The sequence below is a fragment of the Oncorhynchus gorbuscha genome, linkage group LG18 (assembly GCF_021184085.1).
Source record: "Oncorhynchus gorbuscha isolate QuinsamMale2020 ecotype Even-year linkage group LG18, OgorEven_v1.0, whole genome shotgun sequence".
Taxonomy (NCBI): Eukaryota; Metazoa; Chordata; class Actinopteri; order Salmoniformes; family Salmonidae; genus Oncorhynchus; species Oncorhynchus gorbuscha.
The window spans coordinates 19790787-19814142 of record NC_060190.1 but is presented as its reverse complement, the minus strand read 5'-3'; the positions used below and the strand labels follow the sequence as shown (position 1 = coordinate 19814142).

Genomic DNA, 23356 nt, shown 5'->3' with positions numbered 1-23356 from the left:
TCCTGTACCTTGTCCCACCACACTGGATTATTGACCTCTGCCTGCCCTGACCCTGAGCCTGCCTGCCGTCCTGTACTTTGTCCCACCACACTGGATTAATGACCTCTGCCTGCCCTGACCCTGAGCCTGCCTGCCGTCCTGTACTTTGTCCCACCACACTGGATTATTGACCTCTGCCTGCCCTGACCCTGAGCCTGCCTGCCGTCCTGTACTTTGTCCCACCACACTGGATTATTGACCTCTGCCTGCCCTGACCCTGAGCCTGCCTGCCATCCTGTACCTTGTCCCACCACACTGGATTATTACCCTCTGCCTGCCCTGACCTTGAGCCTGCCTGCCGTCCTGTACCTTGTCCCACCACACTGGATAGAAACCTTTATAGTGATGATGATTTAAACTAAATTCAGGCTTGGTTCCCTAAATTGAGTACAGGCTACTCCAAGTCAAACATCTCAAATTCTTGTACTGTACACAAATGTACTGTGTGCATATTTCAAATCAAATCAAACTTGTTCTTTTGATTTGTCTATGAACGTATGTAACGCCCGCCTACGTCAGCAAACAACAGGTGCTTAAAAACTATAAAGTTACAGACCTTCAAACAGTGAAATGATTACTCTGCTATCTTACAAGTACTTATTAGAGTTTTTTTTTTTTTATTCCAAATAGCAAACAATAACCAATTTGCTCATTTTTATCAAGGGTGTCAATAAGTTTTAAGAAAATACAACATATTCGATGTAAAAAAGTAGAAGATTGAATAACAAATCATTAAATTGAGCAGCAGTAAATAACAATTGCATTCAAATCAAATCAAATTTGATTTGGGCTATACAGTGAAATGCTTACTTACAAGCCCTTAACCAACAACGCAGTTTTAAGAAAATACAACAAAAAAAGTGGAGATTGAATAACAAATCATTAAAGAGCAGCAGTCAATTGCGGGGTGTACAGAGGGGGCACCGGTTAGTCGAGGTAATTGAGGTAATATGTACATGTAGGCAGAGATATTCACCACTTTTGGTGTGATGATTCTTAAATGTATTCCTTTGCCTATTATAGATTTTTGTATAATATATGATATATCTACCTCCCAAGGTAACATTTTCTTTAAAATTGTATGCCAAATCTGCTCTGTAGAAATATTACCTTTTGAATGATTTTTCAAAATAAAATCAATATGCTCATGAACAAAATGGCTTTGTGATTTGTGCAAATGTACTGTATGCATATTTCATGAGAATTAGTGATCATGAAATTCCGCTACATTACTTTCATATTCCCCATATATATTTTTTTACTTACTTAAAAAACTATTCACGTTTACAAATGATAGAGAAATGTAAGTGTAAATGCTAACTGTGTTTGTGTGTGTGTGTTTGTGTGTGCAGGATGCAGATGAAACTCATACTAATGGCACTGTGTGCAGTGGTGTCCTCTGTCAAACAACCACTGAGCACTGAGCTGGATGGCATCTGGGAGGAGTGGAAAACCCAACACAGCAAACAGTATTCCAAGGTTACTTGACGCCAGTCATACTGTATGAGTTCATCCTAACTTTCACTTAAATATGCATTACCCAGAGATTGCGCTGCAATTTCCTGGTTGCTAAAATTGTAATAGTTTGCCTAAATTCTGTTTAAAATCCAAACAAATCAAATCAAATTGTATTGATCACATGCACATGGTAACCAGATGTTAATGCAAGTGTAGCGAAATGCTTGTGCTTCTAGTTCTGACAGTGCAGTAATATTTAACAAGTAATCTAACAATTCCACAACAACTACCTAATACACAAAAATCTAAATGGATGGAATAAGATTATGTACACCTAAATATATTGATGAATTATGACCGAGAGGCATAGGCAAGATGCAATAGATGGTATAAAATACAGTATATACATATGAGATTAGTAATGTAAGATATGTAAACATTATTTAAAGTGACTGGGGATCCATTTATTAAAGTGGCCAATGATTCCGAGCCTGTATGTAGGCAGCAACTGCTCTGTGTTAGTGATGACCTTGAAATAGAAGCTGTTTTTCAGTCTCTCGGACCCAGCTTTGATGCACCTGTACTGACATCACCTTCTGGATGGTAGCAGGGTGCACAGGCATTGGCTCGGGTGGTTGTTGTCCTTGATGATCTTTTTGGCCTTCCTGTGACATCGGGTGCTGTACGTGTCCTGGAGGGCAGGTAGTTTGTGTGACAAAACAAGCAAGTATAGTGTAGATGATCATTGTACCATCTAAACCTCTGTGAAATATAACCAAAAATATTGTATTTTCAGCTGTTTGAAGCTGGTGTACAAAACCAAAAGCAAAAATTATATTTAAGATAGTGAAGCATAGAAATAGCACACATAGAACATATATACAGCTTCTTAGACTTCCGGCGCCGACTGAGATGGCCGCCTCGCTTCGCGTTCCTAGGAAACTATGCAGTTTTTTGTTTTTTTACGTGTTATTTCTTACATTAGTACCCCAGGTCATCTTAGGTTTCATTACATACAGTCGAGAAGAACTACTGAATATAAGATCAGCGTCAACTCACCATCAGTACGACCAAGAATATGTTTTCCGCGACGCGGATCCTGTGTTCTGCCTTACAAACAGGACAACGGAATGGATCGCATGCAGCGACCCAAGGAAACGACTCCGAAAAAGAGAAAAACGCGGCGGTGTTCTGGTCAGACTCCGAAAAAGGGCACATCGCGCACCACTTCCCAGTATTCTTCTTGCCAATGTCCAGTCTCTCGACAACAAGGTTGATGAAATCCGAGCAAGGGTGGCATTCCAGAGGGACATCAGAGACTGCAACGTTCTCTGCTTTACGGAAACATGGCTTACTGGGAAGACGCTATCCAGGGCGGTGCAGCCAACGGGTTTCTCCACGCATCGCGCCGACAGAAACAAACATCTCTCTGGTAAGAAGAGTGGCGGGGGCGTATGCCTCATGACTAACGGGACATGGTGTGATGAAGGAAACATACAGGAACTCAAATCCTTCTGTTCACCTGATTTAGAATTCCTCACAATCAAATGTAGACCGCATTATCTTCCAAGAGAATTCTCTTCGATTATAATCACAGCCGTATATATCCCCCCCAAGCAGACACATCGATGGCTCTGAACAAACTTTATTTAACTCTTTGCAAACTGGAAAACATTTATCCGGAGGCTGCATTCATTGTAGCTGGGGATTTTAACAAAGCCAATCTGAAAACAAGACTCCCTAAATTTTATCAGCATATCGATTGCGCAACCAGGGGTGGTAAAACCTTGGATCATTGTTACTCTAACTTCCGCGACGCATATAAGGCCCTGCCCCGCCCCCTTTCGGAAAAGCTGACCACGACTCCATTTTGCTGATCCCTGCCTACAGGCAGAAATTAAAACAAGAGGCTCCCACGCTGAGGTCTGTCCAACGCTGGTCAGACCAAGCTGACTCTACACTCCAAGACTGCTTCCATCACGTGGACTGGGACATGTTTCGTATTGCGTCAGATGGGAATATTGACGAATACGCTGATTCGGTGTGCGAGTTCATTAGAACGTGCGTCGAAGATGTCGTTCCCATAGCAACGATAAAAACATTCCCTAACCAGAAACCGTGGATTGATGGCAGCATTCGCGTGAAACTGAAAGCGCGAACCACTGCTTTTAATCAGGGCAAGGTGTCTGGCAACATGACTGAATACAAACAGTGCAGCTATTCCCTCCGCAAGGCTATTAAACAAGCTAAGCGTCAGTACAGAGACAAAGTGGAATCTCAATTCAATGGCTCAGACACAAGAGGCATGTGGCAGGGTCTACAGTCAATCACGGACTACAAGATGAAATCCAGCCCAGTCACGGACCAGGATGTCTTGCTCCCAGGCAGACTAAATAACTTTTTTGCCCGCTTTGAGGACAATACAGTGCCACTGACACGGCCTGCAACGGAAACATGCGGTCTCTCCTTCACTGCAGCCGAGGTGAGTAAGACATTTAAACGTGTTAACCCTCGCAAGGCTGCAGGCCCAGACGGCATCCCCAGCCGCGCCCTCAGAGCATGCGCAGACCAGCTGGCCGGTGTGTTTACGGACATATTCAATCAATCCCTATACCAGTCTGCTGTTCCCACATGCTTCAAGAGGGCCACGATTGTTCCTGTTCCCAAGAAAGCTAAGGTAACTGAGCTAAACGACTACCGCCCCGTAGCACTCACTTCCGTCATCATGAAGTGCTTTGAGAGACTAGTCAAGGACCATATCACCTCCACCCTACCTGACACCCTAGACCACATATGTCAGAGTCAACGCCCGCGGGCCACATCCGGCCCGCGAGAAGGTTTTTTACGGCCCCTGGGATGATCTTGATTTGTTATTAGAACCGGCCCGCAGACCGCAGCAAGCCGGCAGCCCGCAGATCTTTTACACGCACCAATACTACATTTCCCACAATGCAACGGTGACGCACCGAGCAGTAGGCTGCTTCATTTCAATATTTATTGGCACAGCAGTTGTCAGCATCACAGTAAAATTAACTTTCAGATACCCATCAAAAATGGCAAAACGGAAGGTGGACACTGAGAACCGGGGGTTTCAAACAAGGTGGGAGTCGGAGTATTTGTTCACGGAGGTAGCTGGAAAACCTGTGTGTCTTCTGTGTGGAGAAAGTGTGGCGGTACTGAAAGAGTATAATCTGAGACGACATTATGAAACGAAACACGCGGACAAAAACAAGAATATGGACATGGAACAAAGGCTACAAAAGGCAGAGGAATTAAAACGAGGCCTCAAATCTCGACAGGCTCTGTTCAAAAAAGCCAAATCACAAGGCCAGGCTGCTGTCAAGGCCAGTTTTATTTTGGCAGAAGAGATCGCTAAATCAGCCCGGCCATTTACGGAGGGGGATTTTCCGACGGAGCACCTGCGATGTGTGAACACAGGAGCGGACTGGTGACGAAGATACGGGAAAAGATGCAAGAGGAAAACGCGACAGGTGAGCTGACAGCTTATCATTGTATCATACACCAGGAAGCGTTGTGCGGTAAAGCCTTGAAAATGGAGCATGTAATGAGCATCATCACGCGCACAGTTAACTTTATCAGAGCCAAAGGTTTGAATCACCGCCAGTTCAAGGCATTTCTGACGGAGTTAGAAACGGAGCATGGTGATTTGCCTTATCACACAGAGGTGCGATGGCTAAGCCAGGGAAAGGTGCTTCAAAGATGTTTCGAGCTTCGTGAGGAGATTTGTCTGTTCTTGGACAGCAAAGGGAAAGACACAACACAACTCCGAGACGAAATGTTTCTGTGTGAAATGGCTTTTCTGTGTGACATTACGAGTCATCTGAATGCAATGAACTTGCAGCTGCAGGGTCGGGATCGTGTCATCTCTGATATGTACAGTACAGTGAAGGCATTTAAAACCAAACTGTGCGGCAGTGGGTGCTGCGGAGTTCGCCCGTTTCCTCCCCGACACAATGCCCCAGCTGCGCATCCAGGCTGCTCAAACGTTGTCTATGTTTGGCAGCACATACCTGTGTGAACAACTGTTTTCTTTGATGAACTTGAACAAAACATCACACAGAAGTCGACTTACTGCTGAACACCTCCACTCAATTCTGAGGATTTCCTCAGCTCAGAGCCTTACCCCGAACATTGATGAACTTGTGGAAAAGATGGGACACCACCAAGTATCACCCTCAACCTCAAACAAGTGAACATTACTGTGCAATCACATATTTAGAGTTTTTACTCAGTTCAAGTTTAAAAGTTAAAGTTTAATATTTGTTTTCACTGCATGTTACTTCTCCTTAAACAAAGTGTTGTTTTTGATTAATAGATTTTTGCACTTTATTTTATTGTATTTCAATCCAATTATATTTTAAAATATTTCAGTTGAGTGGATGATAGAAAATTGCTATTATTGTTTTTTTCTTTGAAGTAAATTTAGCCCACTTTTGCTAAAATAGAAAATATAGGCTACTGATGGTGCCTTGAATACCGGTTTCTTTCATTTAATGTTCATGTTATGGGGATTTTTATATAAAGGAAATTTGTCTTTTGTGTCTGTTGAAAATTAAAGATTACTGACAGAGCCATAAGAAAATATTGCTTTATTTATCTGATCATATTGGAATATATTTGTTAGGTTTTCAGTAGGTTCAATTAGGTTCACTAGACTATATGCGTCATTTAAAAAATTTTCAATGAACATTCGAACAGTCCGGCCCTCGGCTTGTAGCTAAATTTTTTATTTGGCCCTCCGTCCATTTGACTTTGACACCCCTGCCCTAGACCCACTCCAATTTGCTTACCGCCCAAATAGGTCCACAGACGATGCAATCTCAACCACACTGCACACTGCCCTAACCCACCTGGACAAGAGGAATACCTATGTGAGAATGCTGTTCATCGACTACAGCTCGGCATTCAACACCATAGTACCCTCCAAGCTCGTCATCAAGCTCGAGACCCTGGGTCTCGACCCCGCCCTGTGCAACTGGGTACTGGACTTCCTGACGGGCCGCCCCCAGGTGGTGAGGGTAGGCAACAACATCTCCTTCCCGCTGATCCTCAACACGGGGCCCCACAAGGGTGCGTTCTGAGCCCTCTCCTGTACTCCCTGTTCACCCACGACTGCGTGGCCACGCACGCCTCCAACTCAATCATCAAGTTTGCGGACGACACAACAGTGGTAGGCTTGATTACCAACAACGACGAGACGGCCTACAGGGAGGAGGTGAGGGCCCTCGGAGTGTGGTGTCAGGAAAATAACCTCACACTCAACGTCAACAAAACTAAGGAGATGATTGTGGACTTCAGGAAACAGCAGAGGGAACACCCCCTATCCACATCGATGGAACAGTAGTGGAGAGGGTAGCTAGTTTTAAGTTCCTCGGCATACACATCACAGACAAACTGAATTGGTCCACTCACACTGACAGTGTCGTGAAGAAGGCGCAGCAGCGCCTATTCAACCTCAGGAGGCTGAAGAAATTCGGCTTGTCACCAAAAGCACTCACAAACTTCTACAGATGCACAATCGAGAGCATCCTGGCGGGCTGTATCACCGCCTGGTACGGCAACTGCTCCGCCCTCAACCGTAAGGCTCTCCAGAGGGTAGTGAGGACTGCACAACGCATCACCGGGGGCAAACTACCTGCCCTCCAGGACACCTACACCACCCGTTGTTACAGGAAGGCCATAAAGATCATCAAGGACATCAACCACCCGAACCACTGCCTGTTCACCCCGCTATCATCCAGAAGGCGAGGTCAGTACAGGTGCATCAAAGCTGGGACCGAGAGACTGAAAAACAGATTCTATCTCAAGGCCATCAGACTGTTAAACAGCCACCACTAACATTGAGTGGCTGCTGCCAACACACTGTCATTGACACTGACCCAACTCCAGCCATTTTAATAATGGGAATTGATGGGAAATTATGTAAATATATCACTAGCCACTTTAAACAATGCTACCTTATATAATGTTACTTACCCTACATTATTCATCTCATATGCATATGTATATACTGTACTCTACATCATCGACTGCATCCTTATGTAACACATTTATCACTAGCCACTTTAACTATGCCACTTTGTTTACTTTGTCTACACACTCATCTCATATGTATATACTGTACTCGATACCATCTACTGTATGCTGCTCTGTACCATCACTCATTCATATATCCTCATGTACATGTTCCTTATCCCCTTACACTGTGTATAAGACAGTAGTTTTGGAATTGTTAGTTAGATTACTTGTTGGTTATCACTGCATTGTCGGAACTAGAAGCACAAGCATTTCGCTACACTCGCATTAACATCTGCTAACCATGTGTATGTGACAAATAAAATTGGATTTGATTTGATTTGATTTGATTTAGACTTTCAATGAGAATAACAGATCTATAACTCCATGTGAATTTGGTTGGATCACCCAAAAAGTTCCATATTGCAGCTTTCAGTCAAATTTTGTGTCCATCTAGGACATAATGTTCTGAGAACCACAACGGTCTGGGAATGGAGCAGGATATTTGCTTGGCTTTGAAACATTCTCAGCACATTTAACCTGTTGAATCTAGGGGGCACTATTTTCATTTTTGGAAAAATAACGTACCCAAAGTAAACGGGCTATTTTGTCAGGACAAGATGCTAGAATATGCATATAATTGACAAGAATTGTCTTAATATTTCCTTACTTTAACAGAACATTTCCTATAAGCTCTCAATGATCATACCCTTCCCCCCCTGCCTAAAATGAAACCCAAATATAACTGTCTGTAGCTTAGGACCTGAAGCAGAGACAGCAGGGGTTCAAACTGTAGAACCTAGTTCCAACATTTGAATATAAAAATAGATGTTTTCAAACAAAACTATGCTATCATTTATCTAATGTTCACTTCTGTTCTCAAAATCTTAAAAAACATTCAGTTTTACCAGTCAGGAAATGCATGCCTTCATTCCCAGAACCAATGGGAAACCAAAAATGTACGTTCCCACAACTTCCAAGGAACCAAGTGTGCTCGCTGGGTGAAAATATCACTTATGTGGAAGTCTAGCATGTGCATATCACTCTTGTGTTACAATTTGCCCCATAGAGATTAATCATGATGTCAATAACTTGTGGGGCCTTTGGCTTGTCATTCTCAGGTGGATGAGGGCTTCAGAAGGATGATCTGGGAGACAAACCAACGCCTCATCCGTCAACACAACCTGGAGGCAGAAATAGGAAAGCACACCTTCACCCTGGGAATTAACCAATTTGGAGACATGGTAAGACAACCGACAATTGTAATTGGATCAGCAATTGGATCAGCATGAAACATGCATTTAAGAAATATAAATAGGAAAGAGAGCAGCTTTTACAGATTGTTTTACGTCCCAGATAAAGGGGAAGTTCAGTATTTTACAACTTAATATTAAAGAAAACGATTTATCTGCTTGAAAAAGGCCTATGTGGCATAGATAGTACTTATGAACAAAAAAGCTAGTGCCAAAATTGATTAAAATGTGTAAATAGGATTATTTTTGCAATAAAGTCAGAATTTTCCAAAACTGAGTTGTGTGAGATTTAACTTAACTTGAAATGTTATCACTTCAGAGGTAAATAGTAGGCCTACCTGTTTCTCCCATTGAAGACATTAGATGTGAGTTTGCTTCAGCAAGGCTAGGTAATGTTGTGGGAAATACTGTATGCTGTATTGTAGACAGTGGAGATTTTAGAATGTAATTTTGGTGGTGCGAACTCGCCCCAAAAAATGTTTATGCATGCCAGCAAAGCCACTGCACAACACTCATCAATACATTAATTGGACTATAATGGTGGCAAATGGTTAGGGCCTACATAAAGGTGTCCCAACACTTTACTACTGTTACATCTGGCTGAAATGGAGTCTTGTCTGTCAACGAAACACTTAATTCAGCCTCATTTACTGCCTTTTAAAATAACATAGCTGATATGGCTGGCTTGCTTAAACGAATGTGGTTTCTACTGACAATTGAGATGTACAAACAAAGACATTACTGAGAGAGCTAGGCTAGGTATTCTCCCTGTACACCAAGCCAGAACCGTAGACAATGAAAGGTCTTACAATATTTGATGATGACATTTCTCTAAAACAGGCTATAAGCTACATGTGCACCACCAAGTCAGAAAAGAAGGCTAAATTATGAGGGGAAAGGGGACGAAATTATTAGGGTGACGCACATGGGCCTCTAACAGCTTACTACACAACATACACATAGTATTACTTTCGTAGCTACAGTATACATATCTCCCTGGCATATTACATAATTTTTGCAGCAACATACAATACATTTTTGGACTCACCTTGTTGTGCTGTGCTCACATGAACAGGAAGGTCGTGTGGCGGTCCTTCGTGGTCAAACTTTGTCACTTTGTCATCAAAGTCTGTCATTCTCTGGATTTATGGTGCTTTCAAGACAACTGGAACTCTGAAAAAAACAAGTTCGAATCATGACGTTAGTGATCTTCAGTTCGGAGCTCTAGAAAGAGGCCTGAACCCCCAACTTGGAATACCAAGTTGGATGACCATTCAAGATATATTTTCCCAGTCTGAGCTCGTTTTCTCAGAGTTCCCACTCACTGAAGTCTGAGATTTCCCAGATCCGAGTTTCCAGTTGTTGTGAAATCGGCAGAAGTCATGCTTGGATTGACAACATGGCCAATGTTGAATATTTCTCTTTTTAAACTTGGAAAAGAGACCCTTTAACCAAGACTTGGACATCCACTACACTGAATAGCAGGCTTGCAGTTAGCCACTGATTCCTTCCAAACCACTCATTCTTGAATTTGAGATTTCCAAGTTGTTGTGAAATGTTTATGTCCAATGGCCGATGAGCAACGATACGTTTTATCTATAATTTCTCGTCATAATTTCTCTTCATAAGACACGTATTGAAAAGGATTTGCCAGTAGATTGTCGACTTGATTCATGATCAAATCACATTTATTTATAAAGCCCTTCTTACATCAGCTGATATCTCAATGTCCTGTACAAAAATCCAGCCTAAAATCCAAAAATGCAAGCAATGCAGATGTAGAAGCACAGTGGCTAGGAAAAACTCCCTAGAAAGGCCAGAAACTAGGAAGAAACCTAGAGAGGAACCAGGCTATGAGGGGTGGCCAATCCTCTTCTGGCTGTGCCGGGTGGAGATTACAACAGAACGTGGCCAAGATGTTCAAATGTTCATAGAGGACCAGCAAGGTCAAATAATAATAATCAGGTGGACTGGGGACAGCAAGGAGTCATCAGGTCAGGTAGTCCTGAGGCATTTTCCTAGGGCTCAGGTTATCCGAGAGAGAGAAAGAAAGAATTAGAGAGAGCATGCTTAAATTCACACAGGACACTGGATAACAGGGGAAATTCTCCAGATATAACAGTTTGACCCTAGCCCCTGACACATAAACTACTGCAGCATAACTACTGGAGGCTGAGACAGGAGGGGTCGGGAGACACTGTGGCCCCGTCCGACGATACACCCGGATAGGGCCAAACAGGCCCTGAGGATGCACCCAAGAGGCTTGAATTTTTGAGCCCTCCCTGTAGATTTTGCGGTGACGCAGAGTCCCCATGAGTGGCAGAACACTAAGCAAATCACGGCGCAACTAGAGAACATTACCAACTGCTATGCTCGTAATTTCCGCAGCCTGCCCCACCTCTACAGAGAGCCCAGAGCTAGGCTGAAACACCTGAATTTTGGAGCTGCCTTACTATAGAAAGCATAAAAGAGACCATCTTTATTACCTCGGTAATATATATATACATAACATGCAAAACAGGCACAAAAATAAATAAATAATAATATATATCCCCAGTGCATTCAAAAAGTATTCAGACCAGAAAAGTATTTTTCCACATTTTATTACGTTACAGCCTTGTTCTAAAACTGATTACATCATTTTTTCCCCTTCATCAATCTGCCCATAATACCCTATAATTTCAAAGCAAAAACTGTTTTTCAGAAATGTTTTCTAATTTATTAAAAATAAAAATAAAAAATATTTAATTTGCCTAAGTATTCAAATCAAATCAAATCAAATCAAATTGTAAATGCGAGTGTAGCGAAATGCTTGTGCTTCTAGTTCCGACAATGCAGTGATAACCAACAAGTAATCTAACTAACAATTCCAAAACTACTGTCTTATACACAGTGTAAGGGGATAAGGAACATGTACATGAGGATATATGAATGAGTGATGGTACAGAGCAGCATACAGTAGATGGTATCGAGTACAGTATATACATATGAGATGAGTGTGTAGACAAAGTAAACAAAGTGGCATAGTTAAAGTGGCTAGTGATACATGTGTTACATAAGGATGCAGTCGATGATGTAGAGTACAGTATATACATATGCATATGAGATGAATAATGTAGGGTAAGTAACATTATATAAGGTAGCATTGTTTAAAGTGGCTAGTGATATATTTACATAATTTCCCATCAATTCCCATTATTAAAATGGCTGGAGTTGGGTCAGTGTCAATGACAGTGTGTTGGCAGCAGCCACTCAATGTTAGTGGTGGCTGTTTAACAGTCTGATGGCCTTGAGATAGAATCTGTTTTTCAGTCTCTCGGTCCCAGCTTTGATGCACCTGTACTGACCTCGCCTTCTGGATGATAGCGGGGTGAACAGGCAGTGGTTCGGGTGGTTGATGTCCTTGATGATCTTTATGGCCTTCCTGTAACAACGGGTGGTGTAGGTGTCCTGGAGGGCAGGTAGTTTGCCCCGGTGATGCGTTGTGCAGTCCTCACTACCCTCTGGAGAGCCTTACGGTTGAGGGCGGAGCAGTTGCCGTACCAGGCGGTGATACAGCCCGCCAGGATGCTCTCGATTGTGCATCTGTAGAAGTTTGTGAGTGCTTTTGGTGACAAGCCGAATTTCTTCAGCCTCCTGAGGTTGAATAGGAGCTGCTGCGCCTTCTTCACGACGCTGTCAGTGTGAGTGGACCAATTCAGTTTGTCTGTGATGTGTATGCCGAGGAACTTAAAACTAGCTACCCTCTCCACTACTTTTCCATCGATGTGGATAGGGTGGTGTTCCCTCTGCTGTTTCCTGAAGTCCACAATCATCTCCTTAGTTTTGTTGACGTTGAGTGTGAGGTTATTTTCCTGACACCACACTCCGACCCTTTACTTAGTACTTTGTAGAAGCACCTTTGGCAGCGATTACAGCCTCAAGTAGCAAGATGGCGCCAGATGGGAGGGCTGCCGTCTTATCGGCTCTTAACCAACCATGCTATTTCGTTAGTTTTTTCGCGTTGTTTGTAATTTGTTTGGTACATAATGTTGCTGCTACTCTTTCTTAAGACTGAAAAGAGCTTCTGGACACCTGAACTGGGATTTACTCACCTCAAATTGGATAAGTTCTTCTTCAATGAGTCGGACGTGAGGGATATACTACAGACACCCGACAAGGTCCAGATCCCTGTGATTCGCTGGAAAAGGAAACGTAGGTTTCGAGGAAAGAGATCAGGATGCCGTGTGAGGATCAGGCGACGAGTGGCTAATCTGCCCTTGCCTTCCGTTCTGCTAGCTAACGTTCAATCGCTGGAAAATAAATGGGACTGAAAGCATGTACACTACCGTTCAAAAGGTTGGGGCCACTTAGAAATGTCCTTGTTTTTGAAAGAAAGCATATCCATTAAAATAACATCAAATTGATCACAGTGTAGACATTGTTATTGTTGTAAATGACTATTGTAGCTGAAGCAATACAACTGGCCTTCTTTAGACTAGTTGAGTATCAGCATTTGTGGGTTTGATTAGAGGCTAAAAATGTCCAAAAACAAATATCTTTCTTCTGAAACTCATCAGTCTATTCGTGTTCTGAGCAATGAAGGTTATTCCATGTGAGAAAGAAACTGAAGATCCCATACAACGATGTGTACTACTCCCTTCACAGAACAGCGCAAACTGGCCCTAACCCAGAAGCTTATAAGAAATGCTATGCCCTCCAACGAACCATCAAACAGGCAAAGTGTCAATACAGGACTGAGATCGAATCATACTACACCGGCTCCGATGCTCGTTGGATGTAGCAGGGCTTGCAATCTATTACAGACTTCAAAAGGAAGCACAGCCGAGAGCTGCCTAGTGACACGAGCCTACCAGATGAGCTAAATAACTTCTTTGCTCGCTTCGAGGCAAGTAACACTAAAACATGCATGAGAGCATCAGCTGTTCCGGACGACTGTGTGATCACACTCTCCACAGCCGATGTGAGTAAGACCGTTAAACAGGTCATCATTCACAAGGCCGCTGGGCCAGACGGATTACCAGGACGTGTACTCCGAGCATGCGCTAACCAACTGGCAAGTGTCTTCACCGACATTTTCAACCTCTCCCTGTCCGAGTCTGTAATACCAACATGTGTCAAACAGACCACAGAAGACCCTGTGCAGAAGAACACTAAGGTAACCTGCCTAAATGACTACCCGTAGCGCTCATGTCTGTAGCCATGAAATGCCTTGAAAGGCTGGTCATGGCTCAAAACAACAACATTATCCCAGAAACCCTTGACCCACTCCAATTTGCATACCGCACCAACAGATCCACAGATGATGCAATCTCTATTGCACTCCACACTGCCCTTTCCCACCTGGACAAAAGGAACACTGAGGTGAGAATGCTATTCATTGACTACAGCTCAGCGTTCAACACCATAGTGCCCTCAAAGCTCATCACTAAGCTAAATCTCTGGGACTAAACACCTGCCTCTGCAACTGCATCCTGGACTTCCTGACGGGCCGCCCCCCAAGTGGTAAGGGTAGGTAACAACACATCCGCCATGCTGATCCTCAACATGGGGGCCCTCAGGGGTGCGTACTCAGTCCCATCCTCTTCACTCATGATTGCATGGCTAGGCACAACTTCAAAACCATCATTAAGTTTGCTGATGACACAATAGTGGTAGGCCTGATCACCGACAATGACGAGACAGCCTATAGGGAGGAGGTCAGAGAACTGACTGTGTGGTGCAAGAATAACAACCTCTCCATCAACGTGATCAAGACAAAGGAGATGATTGTGGACTACAGGAAAACGAGAAACGAGTACGCCCCCATTCCCATCGATGGGGTTTTAGTGGAGCAGGTTGCGAGCTTCAAGTTCCTTGGTGTCCACATCACCAACAAACTAACATGGTTCAAACACACCAATACAGTCGTGAAGAGGGCACGACAAAACCTATTCCCCTTCAGTGGATTGAAAAGATTTGGCATGGTTCCTCACATCTTCAAAAAGTTTTACAGCTGCACAATCAAGAGCATCATGAATGGTTGCAATCACTTCCTGGTATGCCATCTGCTCGGCCTCCAACTGCAAGAGCGTAGTGCAAACGGCCCAGTACATCACCGGGGCCAAGCTTCCTGCCATCCAGGACCTCTATAGACTCCAGCCACCCCAGTGGCCCATAGACTGTTCTCTCTGCTACCGCACAGCAAGCGATACCGGAGCGCCAAGTCTAGGTCCAAGAGGCACCTAAATAGCTGCTACCCCCAAGCCATAAGACTCCCGAATAGCTAAATGGCTGCTGCTACTCTCTGTTATTATCTATGCATAGCCACTTTAATAGCTCTACCTACATGTACATAATTACTTAAACTACCTCAACAGCGGTGCCCCCGCACATTGACACATTGACTCTGTACCGTTACCCCCTGTATATAGCCCCGCTATTGTAATTTACTGCTGCTCTTTATTTATTTTTGTTCTTATCTCTTGCTTTTTTGATCTGGCGGCTGATTGGCGGCTCTGGCGGATCCTGGCAGACTGGCGGCTCTGGCGGATCCTGGCAGACTGGCGACTCTAACAGCTCCGGACGGGCGGGAGACTCTAGCAGCTCCGGACGGGCGGGAGACTCTAGCAGCTCCGGACGGGCGGGAGACTCTAGCAGCTCCGGACGGGCGGGAGACTCTAGCCATAAAATGGGTATTTTATCTAGCGGCATTGTGGAACTTGCTAGGCATTTACGTCTAGGCAATAACTTCAAAGCAAAACAGTTGATATGACAACTATTTTATTTGATCTAGGGTTCTTGTGGATCTTGCTATGCATTTGCTGCCGTCGGAGCCCTGGAGGGCCAGTTGTTCAAGCAGACAGGCACACTGTTGCCTCTGAGTGAGCAGAACCTGGTGGACTGCAGTGGAGACTATCACGATAATGGCTGTGACGGTGGCTTGGCCATGAGGTGTTTTAGTTACGTCTCAGATCATGGGATTATGTCCGAGAGGAAATATCCTTACACTGCAGAGGTACAATACAATATGTTACCATTTGGGTTGCAAAATTCTGGTAACTTTCCCCCAAATTCTCAGGTTTTCCAGAAATCCAAGGTTCTTGGAATCAGGAGGGTGTCATGCCCTGACCTTAGTTATCTTTGTTTTCTTTATTATTTGGTTAGGTCAGGGTGTGACAAGGGTGGTTTGTGTAGTTTTTTCTATTGTCTAGGGTTTTTTGTATGTTTATGGGTTTCCTTGTGTAGGTGTTTATATGTCTATGGTTGCCTGGATTGGTTCTCAATCAGAGGCAGCTGTATATCATTGTCTCTGATTGGGGACCATGTTTAGGTAGCCATATTCATTGGGTATTTGGTGGGTTATTGTCTGTGTAGTTGCCTGTTTCAGCACTCTTGTTATATAGCGTCACGTTTGTTTTGTTTAGTTCTGTTCACTGTTCAGGAATAACCATAAAACCAGGAATCCTCCAACTGATATTTCTGTAAAAAGTGGGAATTTTGGAAAGAACATAGAATAGATGAGTGAAAAGCTCACTGTAAAGCTTGAGATTGTCATAATAAACTGTTTTCAGGTGGGCCCTTGTGAATACCAGAATGCAACAAAGGAAGCCTGGTGCAAGGGCTTCAACAGAGTTCCTTCTCTGGATGAAAAAGTGTTTCGAGACACTTTGTATGAGGTTGGCCCTATCGCTGTGTCTGTGAACGGCACACATCCCTCCTTCAAGTTCTACAAAGATGGTGAGCTCGGTGTCACACCTATGACTAGATGTGAACAAGTATACATATACATCCATGTCAAGAGTACGCTCTCCAAGAAGAGGTAATAGATGATCTCTTCTGAGATTGTAGTAGTTCGACTTCACTGCGTGGACTCTTCAGCAAACGTATTACGACAATTTTAGGTGGGAACCATTAAGCAACAAATAGGTAAGAAGAGATAATAGCCCTAATCTTATCAATACCAGTGAATGGTCATAGTGACAGAACTAATACTTTACACATAGAGACACATTGAAAAATGAGTTTGGAAACACTTTACTTGAAGAATCCAGGCATAACTTGTTATAACCATGTATGAGTCTTTATAACATTTATATTATATTGATATATAATATATTTATATTATATCATTATATGTTATATATACATTTTGAACTGGTTATTTAGCCCGTATCACTATGAAATTATTATAATGTAAAGGGGTCATCATCATCATGACAATTCACAATGCATTATAACTGCATAATGCATTATACCTGGATGCTTTAAGTAAAGTGTTACCATTACCCCTATTAAATAGTAAATTAATACATATGAATTGCACATGAACTCTTGTAGTGTTTCTTCTTTAGGAGTCCTCTACGAGCCAGACTGTTCAACAAGAACTAACCATGCCGTACTGGCTGTCGGGTATGGTAGTTCTTACCTGGACTACTGGATTGTGAAAAACAGGTCAGTGTTTACTTTCAAAGTATAAAGCCATCCAACAACTCAATATTAATGACATAAGGCAACATTTTTGATGCAGAAAACACAGTCGAACTCATCATAATTAATTATTAATTAAATAAATAATCATTAATTTGACAATTCAACTATTTTTGTTGTAAAAAGGACACCGTTTACGCATTACTCATCCAGGAAAATAATCCTATTATATTTTTTATTTTTTGAAGAAGTTCCAAATTCAATCATACTACCAGGTTGTAATGGGTTTTAGTTCTATTCACACGTCATATAAATATCTAATGTAAACGTACACACACTCTCAGTACTAAGTATTCTTTAATTTCTCCATTGGTTTTGCAGCTGGGGTACTGGTTGGGGAAGAAACGGGTACATTCTCATGGCCAGAGGATACAACCAGTGTGGTATTGCCAGACGCCCAGTCTACCCTATTATGTGATTTATGCATGTTGACACACTTGGAATCCTAGCTAGAGATACAGTGCATTCAGAAGAAATTCAGACCCCTTGACTTTTTCAACGTTTTGTTACGTTACAGACTTATTCTAAAATGTATTACATTTTTGTGTTCTCACCAATCTACACACAATACCCGGAAATTACAAAGTATAAACATGTTTTTTAAAATGTTTAAAAATGTATTATCAATAAAAAACATAATTATTCAGACCCTTTTCTATAAGACTCAAAAATGATCTCAGGTGCATCCTGTTTCCATTAATCATTCGTGAGATGTTTCTACACCTGGATTGGAGTACATCTGTGGTCAATTCAATTGATTGGACAGGCACATACCTGTCTAAGATCCCACAGTTGACAGTGCATGTCAGAGCAAAAACCAAGCCATGAGGTTGAAGGAATTGTCCGTAGAGCTCCGAATCAGGATTTTTATTGAGGCACAGATCTGGGGAAGGGTATCAACATTTCTGTAGCTTTGAAGGTCACCAAGAACACAGTGGCCCCCCATCATTCTTAAATGGACGGCGTTTGCAAATGTTTACCTTCCAACAGGTCAACAACGCTAAGCACACATCCAAGACAACGCAGGAGTGGCTTCGGAACAAGTCTCTGAATGTCCTTGTGTGGCCCAACCAGAGCCCGGACTTGAACCCGATATAACATCTCTGGAGAGGCCTGAAAATAGCTGTGCAGCGACGCTCCCGATCCAACATGACAGAGCTTGAGAGGATCTGCAGAGAATAATGGGGGAAACCAAATACAGGTGTACCAAGCTTGTAGCGTCATACCCAAGAAGACTCAAAGCTTTTAGTTTGATTAAGAGCACACTTATAATAAAATTCATTCACAGCCAGGATACCATAAATTGTGTTATAAAATCCTTAGTTGCAATATCCATTTGTGGATGTATAAATTAATGATATATAACCATTGATTCTTGAATAATATAACTGATAAATGCCTCATGTCGTACCCCATCAGAACCCAAAATATATATTTTTTACTCCAATGTTTATAAACAATGAAAGTGTAACAAACACCATATAGCCTCAAAACATGGTTAAAACTATAATGTTGATGTCATTGTTGGTCAGTCCTTGCATCTATAGCGATGTCTATGAATTTGATGGTTACATTTCTCCAGGCCCATCACTCAGCGTTTAAGGTACAGCTGATATCGGAAGTTTATTAAAACACATTTTTCAAACACTCCACAAACTTCTTAACAAACTATAGATTTGGCAAGTCGGTTAGGACATCTCCTTTGTGCATGACACAATATATTTTCCAACAATTGTTTACAGACAGATTATTTCACTTATAATTCACTGTATCACAATTCCAGTGGGTCAGAAGTTTACATACACTAAGTTGACTGTGCCTTTAAACAGCTTGGAAAATTCCAGAATATGATCTCATGGCTTTAGAAGCTTCAGATAGGCTAATTGACATCATTTGAGTCAATTGGAGGTGTGCCCGTGGATGTATTTCAAGGCCTACCTTCAAACAGTGCCTCTTTGCTTGACATCATGGGAAAATCAAAAGAAATCAGCAAAGACCTCAGAAAAATAATTGTAGACCTCCACAAGTCTGGTTCATCCTTGGGAGCAATTTCCAAATGCCTGCATGTACCACGGTCATCTGTACAAACAATAGTACGCAAATATAAACCCCATGGGACCATGCAGCCATCATACCACTCAGGAAGGAGATGCGGTCTGTCTCCTAGACATGAACGTACTTTGGTGCGAAAAGTGCAAATCAATTCCAGAACAACAGCAAAGGAACTTGTGAAGATGCTGGAGGAAACAGGTACAAAAGTAACTATATCCACAGTAAAACAAGTCCTATATTGACATAACCTGAAAGGCCACTCAGCAAGGAAGAAGCCAATGCTCCAAAACCGCCATAAAAAAGCCAGCATTTTCGAGCAAGGAAGCCTTCAAAGCTGACTCAGTTACACCAGATCTGTCAGGAGGAATTGGCCAAAATTCACCCAACTTATTGTGGGAAGCTTGTGGAAGGCTACCCAAAATTCTTGACCCAAGTTAAACAATTTAAAGGCAATGCTACCAAATACTAATTGAGTGTATGTAAACTTCTGACCCAATGGGAATGTGATGGAAGAAATAAAAGCTTAAATAAATAATTCTTTCTACCATTATTCTGACATTTCACATTCTTAAAATAAAGTGGTGATCCTAACTGACCTAAGACAGGGATTTTTTTACTAGGATTAAATGTCAGGAATTGTGAAAAACTGAGTTTAACCCCTCTAGGGTACGTGGGACAGTAGCGTCCCACCGGTCAACAGCCAGTGAAACTGCACGGCGCCAAATTCAAAACAACAGATATCCTATAATTAAAATTCCTCAAACATAGGAATTTGGATAGGATTTACAACACTTGTTTCTAAATCCAGCCACAGTGTCCGATTTCAAAAAGGCTTCACGACGAAAGCAAACCAAACGATTATGTTAGGTCAGAGGCAAGTCACAGAAAAACACAGCCATTTTTCCAGCCAAGGAGAGGAGTAACAAAAAGCAGAAATATAGATAAAATGAATCACTAACCTTTGATGATCTTCATCAGATGACACTGATAGGACTTCATGTTACACAATACATGTATATTTTATTCGGTAAAGTGCATATTTATATCCAAAAATCCGAGGTTACATTGGCACGTTATGTTCAGTAGTTCCAAAGCATCCGGTGATTTTGCAGAGAGCCACATCAATTTACAGAAATACTCATAATAAACATTGATAAACATTGCAAGTGTTATTCACAGAATTAAAGATATACTTCTCCTTAATGCAACCGCTGTATCAGATTTCAAAAAAACTTTACAGAAAAGCAAACCATGCTATAATCTGTGTATCTCAGATGACAAATCAAGCCAAATTGATATCCGCCATGTTGGAGTCAACAGAAGTCAGAAATAGCATTATAAATATTCGCTTAACTTTGATGATCTTCATCTGAATGCACTCCCAGGAATCCCAGTTCCACAATAAATGTTTGTTTTGTCAGATAATGTCCATCATTTTTGTCCAAATTCCTCCTTATTGTTAGAGTGTTTCAGCCCAGTAATCCACCTTCATGAGGCGCGAACACTAGGTCTCGACAAAGTCCAACAATTCCATTACATTTCAATGGAAATGACTATGCCCTAGCACACCAGGGGCTTAATTGATAAATGTTTGGGTACACACAAAATATACCCCAAAACATGCGTGCACCAGTTTTCACGCAAAAGTTTGCATTTATAAAGACTGAACTTGATGTGAGAATGTGCTTATCCTCCTGCAAAATTTAAACCATGTGTGCTCACAGTTTCTAGTGGTTGAAAGCTTGCATTGCAAGAAGGCAAAAGTAGCCTAGTAGTACAAGTGTGGAATATAAGACACTTATTCAAAACAAAATAACAGGTAAGCCTAGTTAAATATAATAACAAGATGTAATCATCTAAAATAATTAGAAATAGATATATATTTCCATGATCATTTGCAGAATAAATTCCTCAACTTTTCGGACACCTCCACATTGTAGTAGCCTGAGGTCAAATCCATCGTTGAAAAGAAGGCATTGCCACCCAGGGTCGCCAGAGCATCAGCTTGGTGAGGTAGAGGGTGTTAATCCTTTACGGTGTGAACATTGAGCCATTGGACGTCTGTATACAGTCTCAAATCGCCAGAGCCTACTGTAAGGTAGCCTAAAAATGTTACTGAGTCTGATGCGATGGACATAACCAGTAGTCTTCCCGCAATCTATTTTGTGCCGGGAGAAGATAGACCCATAGCGGGCTATAAGCTGAACTAGCTTGGCCTTACACTGTTGTGACCACTGAGTGGACTCAATGTCAATGTCACCTAGCCCTAACTCGTGCAACACCTCACTTGTCACTCTGTGTGGATTGACGTCACTGTCAAGCTATCTGTACTACCATTGTCGAAGTCTGGATTGTCAGCTATTTTGTGTATCTGCTACACCAGAGGGACTGGTGGGACAGTGGGCCCATCTATATAGTCAGTGTCAAAGTCCACTATCTTGGCATTGCGTCTCACTGTTACTGGCTTAGGTGAGAGATTGGTAACTTTGACAGGGACCCAATGTCACTACTGTTCTCCTCACTAGAATGTTTTTCGGTCTTGAGCGTGCCCTCGTAGGCTCAATAATGACAGCACTGCCCGCGGATACATTTTGAGGCGTACACAGCCGGCCCCAGACTAAATGCTCCTACATAGGCTCCAATGTGACCGCCCTGCTTCAGCCTTACCGCGCCCACTCTTTCTGGCACTTTGGTTCCTTTCCATATCTCTACATTACCCAGCAGACAGAACAGTTTGTCATCTCCATTGTGTTCAGACGATGATATCTTCTCCCAGAAGTCACCGGTCGTCTTCAGCTCCCCGATGAGGTGTTTTACCATGTTGTTGCCTAGGATGAGCTCATCACGTTGGCCATCCACTATTAGAACAGGGACAGAGACGCTGTTGCCATACAGTGACAGATTCAATTTGCACACACCTACTGGCTTGGTCTTCAACCCCCATGCAGCCAACCAACACCACTTCGGTTGGACTGAGAGAGCCACCCTTGAGCACACCTATTTCTCAAGGCGTGGCACCATCGTTGAGCTCAATGTGCATGCCATAGAACGACTGTCAATTATAGCGCTCACCTCTACAACATCCCCCAGTAACACACTAGTATAGAAACGTTTATCGTTGTGGAGCACTGTGTATTTTGAATAATTACTTTATAAATTGGCTTAATTTCATCTCAAACACTTTAATATATTGACTCTAAATCTACATCAGTATCTGATTAGGGCACCTCACAAGGCCCAGTACTCCCCCCTACCCCACACCGTGCGGGCCAGCTAGTTTTCCTGCCGCTGAGCCGTGTTGCCGTTTGATGGAGCTGTTTGATGGAGCGATGGGTGTTACCGATGAAGCACAAGGACATTCTTGACGTGTGTGCCCAGCTCCATAACAGTGATTTGCATCCCCACACACTTGCATTTCAAAGATGGGTTCTCCCTTCTCCTGGGCCTCCTCTGGAAACGGTTATCATAGCCGCCTACAGGTTGCTGTTGCTTCTGCTCCAAGACCCGTTCAAGCATGGCAATTACACGATCCAATGCCTCGTGGGCTGCGGCAAGGGTTCCGGGCATTTTTCAACAGCCGAATCTGGCCTACTTACTTCCTGTGTCAGTGTGGTGACCAGTGGGGGCAGTCGCAAGGGACGTGGAGCCTTGCACTTCCTCTGGTACATCTCTAGTCTGCCATGTACCTCCGCAGCCATCCACTCATGCTGTGGTTTGCATATGAATATCAATGACAGCTCTGGGTTTGGACAGTGCTTGATGAACATGACAGTCAGAACACCTGATGGATTGTCTAGCTCCTTGTTCTGCCTCTTCAAACTGTCCTCTGCCACCTCTATGGCCCTGTTCAGTCTAATCCAGTAGTCAAATGGAGTCTCCCCTTCCAATGGCAACGTCGAATAAACATCAGCTAGGGGCATGTCAGAGTTGATTGTGTCACTAAAGTGATGCTTCACAATGTCAAAAACTGGTCTAGGGCCCTGGCTTAAGTCAACTGGGTTACTGCGTAGGCTTACTCTTAACACATCCCGCGCCCACCACATCAGCCT

General features: G+C 42.8%; 1 protein-coding gene across 1 annotated transcript; it reads left to right on the top strand.

Annotated features, from left to right (window-relative positions):
* Positions 1-1392: 1392 nt before the first annotated feature.
* Positions 1393-17673, top strand: LOC124004113 (procathepsin L-like). Its single transcript, XM_046312908.1, has 6 exons — positions 1393-1518; positions 8655-8777; positions 15562-15783; positions 16340-16505; positions 17120-17219; positions 17577-17673. The coding sequence occupies exons 1-6, from the start codon at positions 1393-1395 to the stop codon at positions 17671-17673; spliced, it is 834 nt and encodes a 277-aa protein (XP_046168864.1).
* The last annotated feature ends 5683 nt before the right edge of the window (positions 17674-23356 follow it).

What these genes read in the sequence shown, in the direction of transcription:
- LOC124004113 (XM_046312908.1), top strand. Translation starts at nt 1,393, where the DNA reads ATGCAGATGAAACTCATACTAATGGCACTGTGTGCAGTGGTGTCCTCT. An exon ending in ACAGCAAACAGTATTCCAAG is followed by an intron (nt 1,519 to 8,654) that starts GTTACTTGACGC and finishes TGTCATTCTCAG; the next exon opens with GTGGATGAGGGCTTCAGAAG. An exon ending in TTAACCAATTTGGAGACATG is followed by an intron (nt 8,778 to 15,561) that starts GTAAGACAACCG and finishes TATTTGATCTAG; the next exon opens with GGTTCTTGTGGATCTTGCTA.